At 35.1% G+C, this 21,560-nt stretch overlaps 1 protein-coding gene across 1 annotated transcript; it reads left to right on the top strand.

Annotated features, from left to right (window-relative positions):
- Window positions 1–8,269: 8,269 nt before the first annotated feature.
- On the top strand, window positions 8,270–14,834 carry LOC141721770 (uncharacterized). Its single transcript, XM_074524859.1, has 3 exons — window positions 8,270–11,191; window positions 12,687–13,037; window positions 13,498–14,834. The coding sequence occupies exons 1-3, from the start codon at window positions 8,405–8,407 to the stop codon at window positions 14,560–14,562; spliced, it is 4,203 nt and encodes a 1,400-aa protein (XP_074380960.1). The 5' UTR covers window positions 8,270–8,404; the 3' UTR covers window positions 14,563–14,834.
- The last annotated feature ends 6,726 nt before the right edge of the window (window positions 14,835–21,560 follow it).

The following is a 21,560-nucleotide window of genomic DNA, read 5'->3' as shown; positions in this document are numbered from 1 at the left end:
TTAACAGACTTTTCCTCTTATCCTTATTAAGTAATTCGATACCAACCTCCATTACTTTGCAAAAGCAACAAAATGAATTTTCAAGAGAATTATATCCTTGGAAAATGACCATGAAAGCATAGTTTCTTATTATTAAAATTCCATCAGCCTGAATTCTCAATATGATCTGAACTTTTAGCAACTCTAAAATGCCCTCTACAATAGTAAACAAAGATGCAACAATTGTGCCTCCAGCAGGATCAAAGATTATCAGTTCCTCTTCATCAACGATATTGTTAAGCTTCTTATCCAACCCATAGGTATCTGCCACGTCAATTAAAGCCACAACACTCTCTTCAATCTTAGTATGAATCATCAAAAGTGTTTCTTCTATAGCCATTTATTTCTCAATTTTACAAACATCACTAAACATCTCGTTAAAATAATTAGTTGTGGTAGAAACTCCTGATTGAACTTGTGACTCCAAATCTTTTAGCCCTGTATCCGATTTCATCTCCATCTTATCAACCAATACATTCTCATCAAACAAGGACTGCTGAAATGCTGCCAGAGTAATAGCCTCTTGTAGAGTCCGCGGTGCCCATACTTTCAAGGCATCTCAAAGTTCTTCTTTCAATCCTTCAACGAAACAATAAGAGAGAAGCTCATCATCAAATTCACGCCTAAAAATGAACTCAGCCCTATTTTTAACATGTATAAAATCCTTAAACATACTATGTAACAGAACTTGATCTCTGATATAATAATAAGCTATCCAGAACAACTGAATCATCAAAAAAAATTTCAATTTTTCCGAGTTACTAACCGTTTCAGTCAAATTTGTTGAACTTCCATCATCCATAGTATTCTCATTTTCTTCGACACCTCTTTTCATTCCTTTCCTTTCGATATTGTCATCTTTAACAACATCTTCTAAAGTTATATCAATTTCTCCTTTAAATCCCTCTCATCCGTCATGTCCACCCACACATTTGTTAATACTTTCATCTTCACATTCCTTATAGCCATCAATTTCGACAAGTACAGAAACATTATTCACGACTTCATTTATATTTGTAAATTGTTCGCCACACACATGATTATTGAAATTTGAAATCAATTCAGTGCTAGATGCAATAGTAGAACAGGGAAGTGGTAATGGACTAGTAGATTTAAGAGCATAATAAAGTTGGCCAGTAGAAAGGGTATGACATGTCAGAGTATATGGTGAAGCAATTATGCTACTGGTGTCAAAATTTTCATCAGCCAAAACATATTCTCTCTCAGAACTTGTATCAAACATCTGATATGCACATAACTCATAAGCATATGGTTTTGATGCATCTCTGGGTTGTGGTTCATGCTCGTATGAATAGTACATGTCAGGGTTACTGACCTGATGTTGGGGAAAAAATACGTAGTTGAATATAATGGTGAAGTATCCTCCAAATTCATCCTTGTCATGTCCGAGGAGCGATGACTCTGATACCAATTGTAACCAACCTGAGGGCTGGTTAACTCAGTGAAACCAGTTAAAGAATTTGAAACAGAAGAACTGCCAACTTCTTGAGAAGAACAATAGAAACTCATGCTTTTATATGTGTTGCATTACTGATTAAACAAGGACAAAGTACTAAAACTAGATTAAACAAGGAAATAGAATCGACGAAAATTAAAATACAAACAAGATTAAGAAATACTAAATTGAAATAACAGGAACTGAAACGAACTGTAAAAGACAACTGATTTTTCGATACCCTCCCCCTCCTGCTGAACACTGTAATATAGTATAAATATTAGTTGGGCTGAAATGGGCCTATAGCTGCAATTGGGCTTCTTGGTACTCGACTAGCTGGTGACCCAACTCCTTATAAAACACTTCTCGACCCAGTCTCTACTGCTGGTTACATGACGACTCTAAATATATAACAAGGGGGGGTTTATGTGCAGATTCGCAGTCACGCACGAAAGTACTTTTTGAAGGTTTAGAAAAGTGGAACTAACGAACATCTACCAACACCGAGGCCAAAAAGGAAAGCTGCTCATCCGTATCCACAAAAAGCTCCTAAAAATGGTTATCATAGTTCCTTATTTTTGTTGTTATTATTATGACAAACTTATTAGAGCTTGATTATATAATACTTCACTGCTTTGACAGCTCCTGTACTTTCACAAGTCTACGCATCACTCCAGACGTCTTCCCTGCCTGAAACTGGTTATATGCGAAGGTCAAATTCTTCCCCATCGTTAAGAATTCCTGCAGCAGGCACAACAGTTGTGCGTTCCCACACCGAGAACTCTACACAAATAGTTGGTCTTTCAAACACGACAAAAGGTTTAATTATTTTTAGTAGTCCTCACAATATGGTATATATGATCGCATCTATTGTAGTGTATGGTATTTACTCTAGTGTGACAATTGATTATTTTTTTTCTTTACAGGAGATATAAATTCTACCAGGCAACCAGTGGCAAATAACTGTTACATTAGTTCCAAGAGCACACCAAAAATGCAACAGACACGTGAATCAAATGAACAAAGGAATCATGGGTCATCATTGAGAGGTAAAAGATATCCAATGAACTAACATTAGTTCTATCAGTAGACACTATTACTTAAGGCAATGCATTATACATGCATTTCAAGGCTTTTTCATCTTTAAGAATATGCATGTCCAGGACCTGAAGCAGAGCATATAAGAGCAAATTCGAGTAAATTGGGACACATTTTCCATGTTAGTTTTAGGAGAAGAGCATAGTAGTTATTATGGGGTGGGATATTGGAAGAAGTATATTAGGGAAGAAAAATAGAAGAAAAATTGCGGTTGCAATTATCCTAATTTCTTCATGTTCAAGCTGCGGCTGTCATTATATATTAAACTTTAATCACTTCAGAGAGAAAATTTATAGTCAGAGTTGTGTATATGTATTGAAGATTCTTAATTTGGATAAAGCAGCAAAGCAACAAATATATCTCATTTTTTTAAACAACAAATATATCTCCTATTCATCTAAATATCTAACCTTTTTTGGAGCTCCTTCCTTTCCATTTAAGGTCTTTATTCGGACTTGGTCTTTGCTTTCCGTTCTGGGCATGGGCTCTGTCCTTTAATTCCTGGGCTTGGGCCTAACAGTTTTGTTGCAAGAATCAGGGTCTTACAAATTCCATTGTCAGGATTTGAATAAATAATATTGTTAAAAGTTAAGAATAATCAAAGGTAGGTTTAAGTGGTGAATTTTGTTAATAATAGCTATAGATTTGTTATGCTTGACCCAATCTTGGAGGATAAACTATCCGAAGTTTGAGTAGTGTAATAGACAATGTTGGTAAATGCATGTAATTGTCTATTTATACTGAAGTATACTTCTAGCTACATGGTCTTGGAACCCTTTTGACACTGTGTTTTGTGTGGTTCATGTCCAGGTGTTACTGTTGATGAGAAACCTCTCAATTAATTCGACCAGCCCCAAGTTTGAGGATCATGTAAGTTCTCTGTCACCCACAAGCCATCTTATAAGTTTTTCAAAGATGATTGGTCTCTGATAAAAATTTATATTTTGAAAAGCTGCTGCGCATTACTAAAATTTGAGAAGCATCGAGTCAGGATGGCATATTCGGTGTCTTGCCTTGCACATTCAAGTTTGCTGGTTTTTGCTTATCAAACAAACACACAACATGCCTTTGTTTCTTGTTGTCTCCCCCCTACACAATCAAGTATTCCAGTTTTTACTGATCACACAAACAATATGCCTTCATATTTGGTTACTTGGCTACTGTGAAAGAAACCAAAAGAAGTGATTTCGAAATTAAACTATCCGTATTATGTAATGCCGGCTGCATTCTCTGTAGCATACTAGGGGCTCTATCGGTTTTCATCACTAGTAACTGATACATCTTCTATTCTCATAGTAAGTTGCTTTCATCCTATCAGATTGACTTGGAGAAAGTGAACACTGAATATATGGTTAACAATTTCCTCGACGACAAAACTGATCATAATGCTCAATTTGGGCAGACCACATAAAAGTGGTTAAGTTTGAATGAGTCGCGGGTTGCAGTCGGCAAGTACCAAGATACTGGTTGCAGGTTGATATGCTGAAAATTTTGGCACACCATAGGAAGCAGTCTTTCTTTCTTCTTGTAATGAAAGAAAGGAGTAACATGTAATGTGTACATTATCAGGTTGTAAAATCTTGGTTTGTGTAGTTGTTAAAACATGTTTCTTTGTAATTGTATTCTTTATTATTTATGTACATATCGATGCAATTTGAAGAAGTAAGATTTGTCATATATTCTCTGCAACAAAGCTTGGAGAAAAGGGCAATTTATATAGTTTGCAATTTTTTCATAAAAGTTTTGAGGTTGGTATTCAAATCTCATTAACTAGACTAATTTACAACCCTGCACGGTATCTTCAATTATTTTTTAATTTTTTATTTTGATTTTAATAATTTTATGTACAAAATCAGGTAGAGAATGACATGTGCCATAGCATATTCAGTCCCAATTTTTTCTCAAATGACACATGTCAATCTTTCTATTCTTGTTTTTCATATTAATAAATGTAAGTATATGACACGAAAGTGCACGAAACGAACGAATTGTCAGCTATAATTAATCACATTGTATTAAATATTATATTATCTTTGTTTACACTAATTCTCTCTTCTACTAATTTCTTCTTCCATTTATATTTTCACTAATTCTCCGTTAGTCCTTCCTCTTCATCTCTCTAAATCCAATAATTTTTTCTTTTCAAAATATATTAGTTTTCTTAATTAAATATTTATAAATTCTTTTATCAATACTTGTTCTTTGTCGCCGTCTTCTATTACAGCGACCGTTGTGGTACCGTACCGTCGTCGTAGCGGTTGTCGCACATTTTCTCCACCATGGTCGTTGTAATCTCCCGTCGTAATGGTCATCATTAAACTTCATATACAACATCACCAATCTTCGTCATAACTTCCCATCATCAATAGTCATGGTTAACGACTCCCATGCAGTAAGAGCCATATAGGGGGCGTCCTAGGCTCCCTTCGTCCCAATTTATCTGTCGTATTTGAATTTTTGCGGTCAATCTAAAACAGCTGAAAATTTTATATTGTACATAATTAAAAATATTTATAAAAATTATATCACCATAAAGTATATTTAATCTATTTTAATATTTATTTTCAGTTTTTCAAAATAATAAATGAATAAGTTTTTATTTACGTTCAAAATTGAGTTAATTTGAACATAAAAATTAAATTTGGATGGAGGGAGTAATTTATAGATTGAAATAGGAGTGTTTAGTGTTCATATTAGCTCACTTAGAGCAACTCCAACGGCATGGAGCTGTTAGGTATATTGTCCACATGACAGCCCAACAGTAGTGATTTAGCTATCGAGCAAAAAATAAGTCCCTCCAACGCAGTACACCTCTTAGCTATTATTTTAGCTATCGTCTTTTGGTCCTTCAAATCTGTTGATTCTCATCCCATCCTCTAAATCCAGTCCACCTCATCTCCTGCTCAAAACTATCTCTCCTTCTTCCTTTTTTTGCCTTTTTTTTCTCTTTAAATGAATTTATTAAAGTTAAAATTATTTTAATAATTTTAATAATCTACAAAATGAAATATTCATAAAACAAATAAATTCATATCGCTACCTCAAATTGAATTTAAATATAATATAAAATATATATTTTAATATTTTCATGTCACTGCCTCGAATTTTATTTAAATATAATATAAAATATATATTTTAATATTTAACTAATAATTAATACCATTATATACATATTTAAAATATGATGATTAAAATAACTATTCATTATTATTACTCATTATTTCATAAGTTACAAGTTTGATTTTGTGTATAAGTTACACAATCCTACTTATTCAGTAGATTGAATTCAATGTATCAGTAAATTGAATTCAATCTACCAGCAAATTAAATATTTAACTCATACCACCACCATGAATCATTCGTGTGGTATTTTCCATTACAACTGAATATTTTAGAGATGTGAATGAATTTGAGTTTGTCTTTGGTTTGTACTTTTTTATTCTGAATTATGATATTTATAACCATAAAAATATGACCGTTGTAATGTAGTTGTTGGAATATGACCGTTGTAATATGGTCGTTGTAATATGACCGTTGAAATATAACCGTTTGAATTTGAAAATAATATTAAAATACTGTTTTTGAAATATAGCTAACTATTATAGCTAACACCATTGGAGCACAACACCTTACAGGTTCAGCAAATTTTAGCTAACCATTATTTTAGAATATTTTAGCTAACCATTATAACTATTCCCGTTGGAGATGCTCTTAAACATTACTGTCTTCTTCAAACATGGCAACTGTATAAATTAGTTGTCCACTCACCCACTTTCTTCTTTTTCAAACATGACAACGTTATAAATTAGTTGTCCACCCATTTTAATTATTTACCGAAATAACTTTAATTTTGTTTTCTATCTTCATTTTGTCCTTTTACCATGATGCACGGGATCCGAGGGTTTCTTGTTGTGATTTTATATTAATGATTAGTTCAAAGTGTATGCTTCGTTATGGCGTAAATACTCGTTTTTCTTTATATCGCGCTCTTAATAAATTAATAAGAATAACTTAATAAGAAAGACCCCTAGCTCAATTTTATAATATTAAGTACAAGATAACATTATAATTCTTTAAATTTTTGAATTCATATAATATCGTATGTTTATTGTGGTGGACTCCTGTATATGATTATAATATTATTTAATTCCCCCGACCAGTAATCCTCTAAATCATAATCACATGTTAAACAAATATAATATTAAAAAGTTAAAAAAAGATTATAATTCAATTTTAATGACTATTTAACGAAACAAATATGAGATAAAATTTTAAAAGATTATAAGTTTAATCATCAAAACTAACATCGAACATAATCATATTAAAGCACATAGTTAATATTGATGACATTAGTTATTCCACTATTACATTATAATCATTGAAACTAACATGACCTTAATTTTAAATTATTTGTTCGTGTGATACACCGGTGTATTCATAAAATTAAACCTTCATACATAAAAGTTAACGATTTTTTAATAAGTGAACGGTTCTAGAATATATTTACTTGAATAAAATTGGGGTCATGAATGTGATTTCACATGCATTATTATGTAATTTACTCTGTCCTTCCGAGTTAGTTGTCTTAGTTGATTTTTGGATCGTTAAAATAAATAAAATTTGGCTAAAATTTTTATAAATATATTTTAATTTGAGAAAAAAATAATTCACTTGAAAAACATATTTAATCTTTTCAATATGCAATTTTTAGTTTTTCGAAATAAAATGAAGAGAGATTTTAATTTTATATTAAAAATTGGTTAATTTGACTAGTAAAAGTTAGAGAAATTACCAAAAATATTTTTTTAAGATTTTAGATTTTTTTGCAAAAATACGGAATTAACCAAAATCAAGCAGACATGCAACTAGTTGAATCAAGTTTTTTTAGTTCATTTGAGTTTGTACGAGGTTGCATGTACGGAATTAACCAAAATCAAGCAGACATGCAACTAGTTGAATCAACTAGTTGCATTTTAGTTCATATATTAATTGAAAATAATATTTTTGCAAAAAAGAAGATATTTCTGCAAAAAAAAATGAAAAGATGACAGTATTTTTGCAAAAATCTTGTAGGCCTTCTTTATTTTTCAAAAAAGAGCAGAGTTAAATAGGATAGTTAAAGAATGACGTTCACAAATTTATAATAAGGCTGTTCATTTTAAAATGTAACTATGTGTAAAAAAAAAACTAGAACAAAAACCAGTAACAACTCTTGAATGTCATTGTAATCAGTGTGATCAGGTTAAGATGAACTACGCTTTGCTTCTTTTTTGCGTTTGGTGGATTGGTTGTTAGCACTTAGCAGACACTAGTGGACTGCTTTCTCTTTCTAAAAGTAGTGATACAGAATTGCCTCTTTTCCCCTCTTTTTCAAGACAAATGTCTTTTTAAAAAGCAGAAAAAAAAGCAGTAGTTCTAGTACACTATATTACTTGTATTCTAGTACTCCTTCCGTCCTGGTCAGTTGTTTATAGTGTGAAGTAGTAGAACTTATTGATTTTTAATGTATAAAAAAGAGATAGTGGAGTAAAATTAGTGTGAAAAGAAAAAAAAGTAGAAAATTGGCAAGACCCATTACTATTTTTGTAAAATTTTGAAATGTAAACAATTGGATAGAATATCGTAAAACGAAAATATAAATAAATTGGTGGAACACTTGCAACCATTTCATCCATCTCAATATTTGTGCTTCCTTCTTATCAGTACTCTTGCTCCGTCCTTCTATTTCAATCTTCCTTTTCTTACACTTCAAATTGAAACATATTATTACTATTATTACTATTATTATTTTTGAAAAAAAAACTAAAAATCATGGTGGGTGTAGCTGACATTCCATGCATCGGAAAAGTTGTTGACAAGGTATCAGATTATACAGTTGAAGCTGTGTTTCGTGGTTTGAAGTACATGTTCTGTTACAAGTCTCTTGTTGACCAACTCAATTCCGAAACTGACAAGCTTAACATTCAGATGGCAGACATGTCCGAGAAGATCGAGGAAGAAAAAAATAACGGTAAAAGTATTAAAGTCCATGTATCTGAATGGAAAAACGATGTTGAAAAAGCTATCCAGAAGAGTGACAGAGAGTTATCACCTTCATGCAGCTGCCTGCCCATTCCTAATCCTGTGTCTCGTTTTCAAATCGGGAGGAATGCAGCAAAGAAGGCCGCAGCCGTGATTGAACTCGCGGACACGGGAAATAAATATCTTGCTGGAGACATTGCATACCTTGCACCGGTTATAATTATGCCAAAATCTGATACCACATTCGAAGAGTTTCAGTCCAGAGAAGATACTTATCGAAAGCTCTATGACGCGCTAGTAAACAAAGATACTCCTCTGGTTCATGGCATCTATGGAATGGCAGGGGTGGGCAAAACTCGCATGATGGAAAAATTTTGGGAAGATGCCATAAAAAAGGAGATTTTTGACAAGGTGGTACGCATAAATGTAGGGAACGAAAACACGGGCGAAATAAAGTTACAAGACCAGATTGCTGGCCGTCTAAATTGCCATCTGGATTCGCAAGATGTGGTGGAAGATAGAGCTTCTCAGCTGGAACAGAGTCTAAGGAATGGGGGTAAGATTCTCCTTATATTTGACGATGTTTGGACTGCAATTCCCTTGGACAATATTATTGGAACTCCATTTACCGATGATAGTAATTCCAAGGGTTCTAAAATCCTCTTCACATCTCGAGAGAAAGATGTGTTAGAGAAGCTTAACAAGTGCGAGCATGTTGTCGAGATCAAAATCTTGAGTCCTGGTGAGGCTTTAGATCTGTTCAAGAACACTGTTGGTCCTGATACAATTAACTCTCTACAGGATGAATCCTTGGTACAAAAAGTGTGTGACGAGTGTGGTCGTTTACCATTGCTCATTCAAGCGGTTGGCAAAGCACTGAAATGCGAGGATCAAGATTTGTGGAAGGATGCACATGATCAACTTCGAAAGGGGAAATTTGAAAAAATTGATGGAATAGATGGACAAGTATATAAATGTATTAAATTAAGTATTGATAAGTTGAAACAGAGAGATGCAAAGTCATGTCTTTTTCTGTGCTCTTTCTTTCATGAAGATGCTAACATTGATACAGAGTGTAATATGGAGATGCTGATCCAGTTAGCAACAGGCTCTCAACTTATTCCTGAGGGAAGGTCAAGAATACTTGCTATGGTTCAATCTCTCAAGAAGTCTTCTTTGTTGCTCGACTCTGGAACTTTCTACCATAATGAAACTAAAGTTCACGATATCATTAGAGACGTAGCAAGATCCGTAGCTGTCTCAGATTCAAACTATGCTTTTTTACAGGTGACGTGCAACTCAAAATTCTTGCCTTCTAATGCCGATTATAGTAATCGGAAATTCTTACGTTTAGAAGTGGAGACTGATGATGTCCAGTTCCATGAGAATGTGGTATGCCCAGACGTGCTGCGTACCTTGTGGCTACAAAGCAACGACCATCCGCAACAGTTCTTAGGTGGCTTCTTCATAATGTTTGCGAATCTCAGTTTTCTGATGCTACAAAATGTAGAAATATCTTTGGAGAAGTTCTCTCTTCAATCCTTGGATAATCTCCGGACCCTTAGTTTATTAAGGTGTGACATAAGTAAGACAGATGTCACTCTTTTTCCCAAAAAACTAGAATCTCTTTGGATTTATGAGGGTAAACTCCCAAGTCCGCTGGATGTAGCAAACCTGGAATATCTTCAAAAGCTAGAGATTCAACATTGGAAAGAATTTGCAATGCGGTCAAGTGTCAGATCTAGTCTAGCCTGTCTGAAAGAGTTAAACATATCAAAGGGTATCATCACTGACCGTGAAGAGTATGATTCGGTAGTGATGGAGATTAGTAAATTGACTGATCTCAGAAGTTTACAATTTCATTTCGAAGATGATGATACTTTTCAAGGTAGAGATGTGTTTTCTAATTTAGATAGATACAAAATATCTGTGGGTGAGCAATTACAGTTGCTGTTTAGTTTGCAGAGAGTTAGAATTTTTCCACCAGGATTTAATTTTGGGGATGTATTTTTGAAATTATTTAAAACTTTTTCACCATTAAGGAGGTCGATTGAATTTTATGGCAATCACTGGCAACCCTGGGAAGGTTTGATGGCGAGGGCTGAACAAGTGAGATTCGGTAAAAGCGGTATTGAAGTGAGTAGCATTTGCAAAGGCCGTGTAAAAGCATTTGAAGACTTGACAAGACTGTATATTTACGAATGTCACAACATGGGGTATCTAGCAAGTATATCACATGAGGAGATCCATAATGAGGCAACATGTTTCTCTAAACTTACCATTTTAGATATTATTTTCTGCTCTAAATTAGAATACCTGTTCTGCAACAGCATTGCAAAAAGTCTGGTACAGCTGCAATACCTCAGTGTGATAGATTGTGAATCTATGGAAGCCATCATAATGAATGACGGTACAAGTGATAGAGAAATCATTGAATTCCCTAAATTAAGATCACTGGAGATAGAAGGTGTCGGAAGACTCACAAGCTTTTACGCGAAAAAGAAAAAAATGCATGCAGCTGGTTCAACATCAGCAATGGACAACTCTTCTCAACATCAACTTCTTTTCGATCAAATGGTATGCTTTCTTTCCTTTCTAAGAAGATTACAAAAATAATAGAAATAACTGAAATTTTTAATAAAATTTAAATCAAATTAAACCGAAATTAGCTGGTTCAATTCAATTTTTGGATTTAGGTTTGGTTTTACTCAGCTGTACTCCATATCAATATCATTCTTTTTTTAATGGAAGAGTAAGTTTTTTTACTTTAAAATTTATTGTGTTTTTTTCTTTATAACAGGACCATTAAAAAAAGGACAAATGATTGTAAAAATAAAGCTCATATTTATTAGCTAGATGTTCATTTTTAAAAAGTATATATAAATTCTTAGGCTCTGAATTTAAAGTTTATTATTATTATTATTACTAGTTGGTAACCCGTGCGAAGCTCACATTATTAATTGCATAAAACTGAAACTCATAATTGCAAAATACAGATCTAAATATAATATATAAAATACTGTTAAAATATGTAGTTAAAAAAGAGTGTAACTCTAAAATTTCAACTTATGTAGTTATGCATGCACCTGCATGCACCTAATTATTTACTTATATAAATCTGACATGTTAACTTACTAATACAATTATTTTAAAATAAACTGACGCTTGGTTGTTCAGCAACAAATAACCCGACACACGGGCCCCGAGACTAAAAATGTTGAATTAATATTTGTAGAGAATTATTCATAATCCGTGCAAAACACGAATTAAAATTAATATATTAATATCAATATTAAATTGGTACTTGTAAAAAATAGTTATGTGGTTAAAAATAATCGAATCAGTTATGAAATTTTTCACTGTAATTCTAATTTTACATTGTTTTACTTGATATAGAAATCTAACATATTAATTTTATTTTTGTGAAACGAATTGTATCTTTCTTATGAACCAAGTATCTGTTCTTTAGATAATTCAATAGTAATTAATATAATTTGATAATTATCTTATAATTAGCTTTTGCAATATAGTTTATTTAATATTACTAATTAGTTATCGATAAAAATCACGATTGGATAAACAATAACTAAAAATAAAATAAAATTTACAAAGAATCTAAGTCATTTTGTGTTAAAAACAAAATTTATTGAGAATAAAAGTCGACGTAAGTACCAAATTTGGTAATTTGGTACTTTGGTACTTTTAGCACCAAATTATATATTGTTTCGCTTATTAATAAAGAGTATAGATTTAGAGTTATCTATCGTGAAAATAATATGTTTATAAATTCCTAAATTTTATAATATTATTAATAAAATTAGAATTATGATACAGCTAAGTTTATATGAGTAAAAGTAAACTAATATTCAAATATTGATAATTTTTATTCAAGATAATTGAATATTTAAAATAGATTAATATATATATATAGTATATTACTGCAGAAAAATTATTTGAAATCTTTTTAAAAACAGTTTTAGAACTTTTTAATAAAAAAATTGAATATTAGAAATATATACAGGTAGATGAAAAATATTATTACATAAACAAATTTTTTAGTTATATGATGTAGGTGGCCTTCCCTTCCTTGGAACAACTGACTATCATGAAGTTGCCAGACACAAGTGTAATTTGGGGAAAGGACTGCTTTGATAGTGACACTTTATCCTCCTTTTCCAAACTAAAACTTCTTCATGTAACTTGCTGTGACGAACTGGAAATTGTGATCCCAGAGGCCATGTTGCATAGGCTTAATAATGTGGAATACTTAATCGTAAATAGATGCAACAATTTGAGAACCATGTTCCCAGTTTCTGTTCCAACTGCTCTTAAGCACCTTAAGAAATTGGAAGTATTGGAAGTAAAGTCCTGTGTGAAGATGACAGATATTATCGAGGCAGGTGAACAAGTAATCTCTTGCCAGGTACATATAAATCTGCATTGCTAAATGACTCATTTCAATATTTTATATATGACGGTTTGAGGATGTTCTATAGGTTCACTCACTACATATATCCGTTCGTACAAAATAGTATTTTTTCCTTGCTAGAAATTCTCATTGAGAAAAATTAACCAACAAAACCTTGATGTTCATGCTAAAGTAAAATGTATAGAAATGGTTGGAAGTGGGAGTATCATCTCGGTTAAGATTCTGAACTAACCATTTATGTAGCTGTTTCTAGTCTTACACATACAAGGAGAAAGTTCTAACAGTTTCAAATGTTTTGCATAGTCATCTTATAGATTGTTATTTGTTACTTTTTAATACTATATATACATATTCTATTATCAAGGAGCATTTGAATTATTCATATGTACCTATATATATGCACTATCTGCTCTCTTTTACTATAGCCAAGTTGACGTCGCATTGATTTTTGTAGGATTTTATACTCCTTCAACTCGAGTCAATTGTTCTTAAAGGCTTGCCTGGTCTCAAAAGGCTTTTTCATGGTGCGAATTTCGAGTTCCATTTTCCGGCTTTAAAGGAAGTGGATGTTAAAACCTGTGGATTCTCAACTCTTTTTACGTTCTCTATGTTCAAAAGTTTCCAACTCAAAAACTTAGAAGTAAAAAATTGTATATTGTTGGAGAACATTGTTGAGGACGTAAGGGGTGATGAGACTTGCAACAAGACTATCACACTCTCTCAGCTAACAGCAGTTACTCTTTCAGGATTGCCGAAGCTCAAAAGTTTTTTCTATAATGCGAATTATGAGTTCGACATGCCGGTTATAAGGGAGGTGATAGTTCATCATTGTGGGTTATCTAACACTCTTTTCACCCGCTCTATCTTCAAAAATCTCAAGCAACTGAAAACATTAGAAGTTTCTGATTGCGAATTGTTGGAAGGCATCTTTGAGGATGCGAGGGGTGATGAAACTCTAAATACGAGTGACAAGATTATCACACTTAATCAAGTCTTTACAGTTTTTCTTGATGGCTTACCTAAGTTCAAAAGTATGTTCTGCGGTGCAACTTTCGAGTGCTATATGCCGGCTCTAAAGAAAGTGAAAATTGTTAGGTGTGGACTCTCTGTTCTTTTTACGTGCTCGGTGTTTGAAAAAATCCAACAGCTTGAAGAATTACATGTATCTAACTGCGATTCATTGGAACATATTGTTGAGGAGGTTGGGGGAGGTGAAACTTCTGAGGTAAATGGTAGGAGTATCACATATTCTAAACTCTCATCAATTACTCTTGAATCTTTGCCAAAGCTCAAAAGTTTCAGTTGCAGTTCGAGCTATGTTTTCAATATGCCCAGATTGAAGAATTTCAGGCTTATTAAGTGTCCCCAGATAGAATATTTCAGTTCCTCGAAAACAAGCACTGGATTGGTGAGTGTTACTAGCGACTACTGCAGTGGAGAGGAATTTCAAGACTTGAACGACTATGTATCCCAAAAGAGGAAGCTACTTGAGTGGTTGTGCACGAGAATCGAGTTATAATCAGAGATAACTGAAGAAGAGTCTGACTGAAGCTGAAACTTTTGTCTGGTATAGACAAAATCGTTGTGTTATGTAAAAGCTTGAACCATTTATATTGTCTGGTTTTGTTGATGATACACCTATTTCTAGAGTTGTTAATGATAAATCATCTTCTTAAATAACTCAAGATACATATAAACAACAATATAAATAGGTAATATAGGAATGTTCTTTAAAACTGTACTTATCATAATATAGTACAGAGGTGGTGCTAAATAACATAGCATTTGTCTAATCATTGTTTATTATTTCGAATTTTGGACGTGACACAGTATTTTCTGAAAAGAAAAAAGATTAGTTAGTAACAGTGAACTTGAAACCATACATTTCCAATGGCTTAAAACTTAATAGTGCAAGCAAGAACTCATACTCTGTAGCTAACAATTAATGGAACAACCGTCTCAGCTGGTAATAGTTCGGTTTGTGCATTTGTTAGTTGAAGTTTCAAAAATATCTAAAGTTGTACGTCAATTATTGGGTATCTAAGTAGGGCAATCCAACTTCCACAGAAGAAACTGTTGGAAAATATGGGTATAAGTCCCATATTGGTAAGTCATATTTTTGAGCATTATGACTAAAAGATGTGTGAGATATGATGATATTCTCTTAATAATGGAAATTATTATTTTCCATTAGAATTTGGCTCAAATATTATGGCATAAATTAATTTGATTTTGTTTCAGATTAATTGATATGGTGTATGTCTTGATATATTTAATCTGATTCTGTTTCAGATTATTTATGGAATAGAGTAGCTTGCAAGTATTACACTGATTCCATAATTAATGATATTTAATTATGGAAAAGAGTAGCGCACAAGTCTATCTACACCTATATAAACACCTCTAAGGCGTTAGGGTTAGACACACCAAAAACATATTCGCCTCTAAAAACAAATCTCTCTCTCTCGGTGATAGTTTCGTGCCCGTTCAAGCTCGCTGAAGGTGCTCGTTATCCGTAACGCCGCCGCTACCTCGTTTTATCCTGGGAGGCTATCGACTCGCACATACGGTGAGAGGCGAAATAGCTTTAAGGAGACAGTTTCAACTGGACTCGAGGATCTCTTTTTGTTTATATCTTTTCTTCCTCCGTTTGATTTCGTTTACTCACGCACACACTTGTTTGATTATTTGTATTAATCGCAGATTGTTTTCACAATCTTAAAGCTATTTTTTTTTATATACATCTGTGACTGATACATCTGTATCTGCTTGTTTTGTTGAGTAACATACGATCGATGGAGAACCAAACTATGAACGATTCGATGAACACGACGGCTGATCCCAACGCACAGATCACTGGATCTGATGGGGTTCACCAGCAGCCGATTAACCCTAACGCACGGATCGTACGATCTGATGGGGGTCAAACGCCTGTTGGACATGTGCCTTCGGGACATGTGCCTGTGGGACACACTGTCATTGGACAGTTTAGTGTTCCTCTTGGACAGATATCGGCAGGATTCACTCCTCCGATCATACCTGCGGTGCCTACTGGTGTGCATACACCTGTAGTACAGACGCACGTACCATCTGTTCCACCCGTGGTGCCTGCTGCACCTGTTATGCCAACTGTGCCTGCTGCACATGCTGAAAAACCTGAGAAGTTCAACGGAACGAACTTCAAACGTTGGCAACAAAAGATGCACTTTTATCTGACCACGTTGCATATGGATCGCTTCCTTAAGGAAGAACCACCGTTGCTCACTGCTGAGAGTAACATGCAGACTGTGTATGCTGCTGATGCTTGGAAGCACTCCGACTACATCTGTCGGAATTATGTGTTAAATTGTTTGTCTGACTCGTTGTATAACGTATATAGCGCGAAGCCAACAGCTAAGGTCTTATGGGAGTCACTTGACCATAAGTATAAAACCGAGGACGCTGGGGCAAAGAAGTGGATTGTTGGCCGCTTTCTTGATTATAAGATGGCAGACTCTAAGACTGTGGTCAGTCAGGTGCAGGAACTGCAGGTGATCATTCATGACATTCATGCTGAGGGAATGGTCATAAGTGAGTCTTTCCAAGTTGCTGCTGTTATTGAAAAGCTTCCACCTGGATGGAAAGATTTCAAGAACTACCTTAAGCACAAACGAAAGGAGATGTCTATGGAGGATCTTATTGTTAGACTTCGTATTGAAGAAGACAACAGAGGGTCCGAGAAGAAAGTTAACGCTGCCACTGAGAAGGCAAACATGGTGGAGCATGCTCAAAGCTCCAAGCCCAAGAAGGCTAATTCTGGTAAAGGGGCAAAGCTGGCACCCAAGGGAGGGATTTCGAAGTCGAAATTTCAAGGGAAGTGCTACAACTGTGATAAAGTTGGTCATAGGTCTTCTGACTGCAAGAAGCCCAAGAAGCCCAACAAGAAGAAAGAAGCAAACATGGTAGAGAATATCTCCAAGGAGATGGGTGACATAGACCTATGTGCTACGGTCTCTGAAGTGAACCTGGTCGGTTCTAATCCACGTGAATGGTGGATTGATACTGGTGCTACTAGGCATGTTTGCTCAGACAAGGCGGTTTTCTCTAGCCTCAAAGCTTCCGATGCTGGTGAGAAGCTCTACATGGGGAATTCAGCAACTTCTACCATTGAGGGTGAAGGCACGGTGATCCTGAAGATGACCTCTGGGAAGAATCTGACTTTGAAGAATGTACTTTATGTGCCTGATATTCGCAAGAACCTTGTGTCTGGTTCTCTGTTGAATAAGCATGGCTTTCGCATTGTAATAGAGTCAGATAAAGTTATTTTGTCTAAGAGTGGTATGTTTGTAGGCAAGGGTTATTTAACTGATGGGCTTTTTAAGCTCAATGTAATGTCCGTTAAGGACGATAATGAAATGAAGAATTCTTCTGCTTACTTGCTTGAGTCTCCTAATTTATGGCATGCTAGATTAGGACATGTAAATTATGACACTTTACGACGTTTAAGTGCAAAAGAATACATACCTAAACTTACTATCGATCCAAAACATAAGTGTGAGACTTGTGTTGAGGCAAAATTAACAAGATCATCATTTAAACGTGTGGAAAGGAACACCAAAGTGCTAGACCTAATACATAGCGACATATGTGATTTAAAATTCGCTCCAACAAGAGGAGGAAACAAGTATTTTATTACATTCATTGATGATTGTACAAAATACTGCTATGTATATTTGTTGAAAAGCAAAGACGAAGCTATAGATAAATTTAAAATCTATAAGGAAGAAGTTGAGACACAACAAACTGAGAAAATCAAAACGATACGAAGTGATCGTGGAGGTGAATATGTTGAACCGTTTGGGGAATTCTGTTCACAACATGGTATAATCCATGAGGTCACTGCACCATACTCCCCTTAGTCAAATGGTGTGGCTGAAAGGAAGAATCGCACTCTGAAAGAGATGATGAATGCGATGTTGTTAAGCTCTGGGCTCCCACAATCGATGTGGGGAGAAGCCATCTTAAGCGCAAATAATATTTTAAATATTACGATGCGCAAGAATAAGGATGTAAGTCCTTATGAAATGTGGAAGAAAAAGAAACCAAGTTACCAACACCTGAAAGTGTGGGGGTGCCTTGCAAAGGTACTGATCCCTACACCGAAGAAGGTGAAGATAGGTCCTAAGACTGTGGATTGTGTCTTCATCGGATATCCTCCACACAGCACTGCATATCGGTTTCTTGTTCATGAATCCAAGATTCCTGATATTCAAAAGAATACCATTATGGAATCAAGGAATGCCTCATTTTTTGAGACGATGTTTCCCTGTAATCCAGGAAACCAACAACCTACGACGTCTAAACGATCTCATGAGTCTGTAGATGACGATAATGAGAGTGATGAAAGTGAAGACGAAAATGTGGGGGTAGTGAGAAGGAGCAAAAGACAACGAACGGAGAAATCCTATGGGTCTGATTTTATGACCTATTTGCTCGAAGAAGGTGACCCAAAAACTTATAAGGAGGCGGTTACCTCACCTGATGGGCCTATGTGGAAAGAGGCCATCAAGAATGAAGTTGATTCAATTATGCAAAATCATACTTGGGAATTAGTGGACTTGCCAACTGGTTGCAAACCATTAGGTAGCAAGTGGGTTTTCAAGAAGAAGTTGAAAACTGATGGCACTATTGATAAGTATAAGGCCAGACTTGTAATTAAAGGATACAAGCAACAAAAAGGCCTTGATTACTTTGATACATATTCTCCTGTAACGAGAATAACGTCCATAAGGATGATGTTTGCTATTGCTGCAATGCGTGATCTAACTGTACATCAAATGGATGTGAAAACAGCTTTCCTAAATGGAGACATAGATGAAGAAATCTATATGGAACAACCTGAAGGGTTTGTTGTCCCAGGACAAGAAAGGAAAGTGTGTAGATTGGTGAAATCATTGTATGGTTTGAAACAAGCGCCTATGAAATGGCATGAAAAATTTGATGAGGTCGTGCTGGCCAATGGTTTCAAAATCAATGAATGTGATAGCTGTGCCTATTACAAGGATAACGAGAACAACTATGTCAAGGAGAATGACAATGGCTATGTCATGATAACACTATATGTAGATGATCTACTTATTGCTGGAAGCAATGATAAAGTTAGCAAATCTACAAAGGACATGTTGAAATCAAGGTTCGACATGAAAGATATGGGACTAGCAAATGTAATTCTGGGAATTCAAATTTCTAGAACATCAGAGGGTCTCGCATTAAGTCAACCACATTATGTTGACAAGATCCTTGAGAAGTTTCTTAAGGATGACTTTGAGAAAGCTAGGACACCTGTGGATATGACTTTGCACCTATCCAAGAACAAAGGTGTAGCTGTTTCCCAATTGGAATACTCGAGGATAATTGGTAGTCTGATGTACCTCATGAGTTGTACAAGACCAGACATTGCATACTCAATTAGCAAGTTGAGTAGGTTTACGAGTAATCCGGGAGCTGATCACTGGAAAGCGATTATAAGGGTACTAAGGTACTTGAGGGGAACTCGAGACTATGGACTGCACTATGGTAGATACCCAGCAGTATTAGAAGGATATACTGACGCAAATTGGATATCTAGCAAGAAAGCACTTAAGTCTACGAGTGGCTATGTGTTTACATTAGCTGAAGCGGCAATATCATGGAAATCCTCAAAACAAACGGTGATAACTCATTCCACGATGGAAGCTGAGTTTGTGGCACTAGATAAATGCGCTGAAGAGGCTGAATATCTACGTCAATTTTTGGAGGATATTCCAAGATGGCCAAAGCCTGTAACTGCAATAGGGATTCACTGCGATAGTCAATCCGCTATTGGCAGAGCACAGAGCACGATGTATAATGGAAAGTCTCGTCATATACGACGACGACACAGTTCCATTAGATAATTGATCTCAACCGGAATTATCACTATTGACTATATACCGTCAAAGGATAATATCGCGGATCCACTAACCAAAGGGTTATCAAGAGAAGTGGTTGAGAAATCATCGAGAGGGATGGGCCTTAAGCCTATTGCTTAACGGCATCATGGTGGACACCCAACCATTGCTGACTGGAGATCCCAAGAACTTGGTTCAATGGGACAACTAAATCATGATGACCAAATCACTGTGGGGGTAACCCCTGGCCTGTTCCTATGATGAGGAAACAGTGAGACCCGTAAGGTACGAGGTTAAGCTTTGAGCCTTTAATGATCTTTGATGAATACATGGAGCTCAGGAGTGAACGCATGGAATTCAGTTGAGTAAACGCGGGTTACTCTATAAGATAAAGATCACCTATGTGGGAGAGAAGTGGGGCCGCTTCAAAGGAGAATTGCGAGGCACAATTCTTTAGAAACTTCTGCAGAACCAGGACGATGTTCCATGGCCAAAATGGACATACTCATGAGAGCTGAACGAGTCAGAAACGATATAGTGATAAGTATATCATCGTTTACATAAACGGTCGAACAGTTCAAGGACAAGCACGTCTACTGTCTACCAGTAAAGTCGGTATGCTTACTCGAGCGAAGGTTCAAGGAGCATTCTCTACCTATCGTATGCTATATCTGATCGAAGAAACTATCACCAAGTCAAACTCCGTGTCTGTCTGTCTGTCTGTCTGGTGTGTGCTACTAAGATCACCAATCTCACCCATGTGGGGGATTGTTGGAAAATATGGGTATAAGTCCCATATTGGTAAGTCATATTTTTGAGCATTATGACTAAAAGATGTGTGAGATATGATGATATTCTCTTAATAATGGAAATTATTATTTTCCATTAGAATTTGGCTCAAATATTATGGCATAAATTAATTTGATTTTGTTTCAGATTAATTGATATGGTGTATGTCTTGATATATTTAATCTGATTCTGTTTCAGATTATTTATGGAATAGAGTAGCTTGCAAGTATTACACCGATTCCATAATTAATGATATTTAATTATGGAAAAGAGTAGCGCACAAGTCTATCTACACCTATATAAACACCTCTAAGGCGTTAGGGTTAGACACACCAAAAACATATTCGCCTCTAAAAACAAATCTCTCTCTCTCGGTGATAGTTTCGTGCCCGTTCAAGCTCGCTGAAGGTGCTCGTTATCCGTAACGCCGCCGCTACCTCGTTTTATCCTGGGAGGCTATCGACTCGCACATACGGTGAGAGGCGAAATAGCTTTAAGGAGACAGTTTCAACTGGACTCGAGGATCTCTTTTTGTTTATATCTTTTCTTCCTCCGTTTGATTTCGTTTACTCACGCACACACTTGTTTGATTATTTGTATTAATCGCAGATTGTTTTCACAGAAACTACCGGACCATGAAGATGATTGTCATCCGTAAAACAAATATTGCCTCCTTCCCCAAGTTCTTCCTTTGGGTCAGAGTACATAAGAGAGCGTTTGGAAACTTACATTTCATTTCAAATGAGAGATTTCAAATAACAGGATTTGAGTTGTGATTTCAAATTCTCATATTTATACTAATATTTGAATGTGCTGGATT

This window comes from Apium graveolens, chromosome 4, assembly GCF_009905375.1.
Source record: "Apium graveolens cultivar Ventura chromosome 4, ASM990537v1, whole genome shotgun sequence".
Lineage (NCBI taxonomy): Eukaryota > Viridiplantae > Streptophyta > Magnoliopsida > Apiales > Apiaceae > Apium > Apium graveolens.
The sequence above is the reverse complement of the archived record's forward strand: the minus strand, read 5'-3'. Positions and strand labels throughout refer to the sequence as shown.

What these genes read in the sequence shown, in the direction of transcription:
- LOC141721770 (XM_074524859.1), top strand. Translation starts at nt 8,405, where the DNA reads ATGGTGGGTGTAGCTGACATTCCATGCATCGGAAAAGTTGTTGACAAG. An exon ending in AACTTCTTTTCGATCAAATG is followed by an intron (nt 11,192 to 12,686) that starts GTATGCTTTCTT and finishes TATATGATGTAG; the next exon opens with GTGGCCTTCCCTTCCTTGGA. An exon ending in AACAAGTAATCTCTTGCCAG is followed by an intron (nt 13,038 to 13,497) that starts GTACATATAAAT and finishes TGATTTTTGTAG; the next exon opens with GATTTTATACTCCTTCAACT.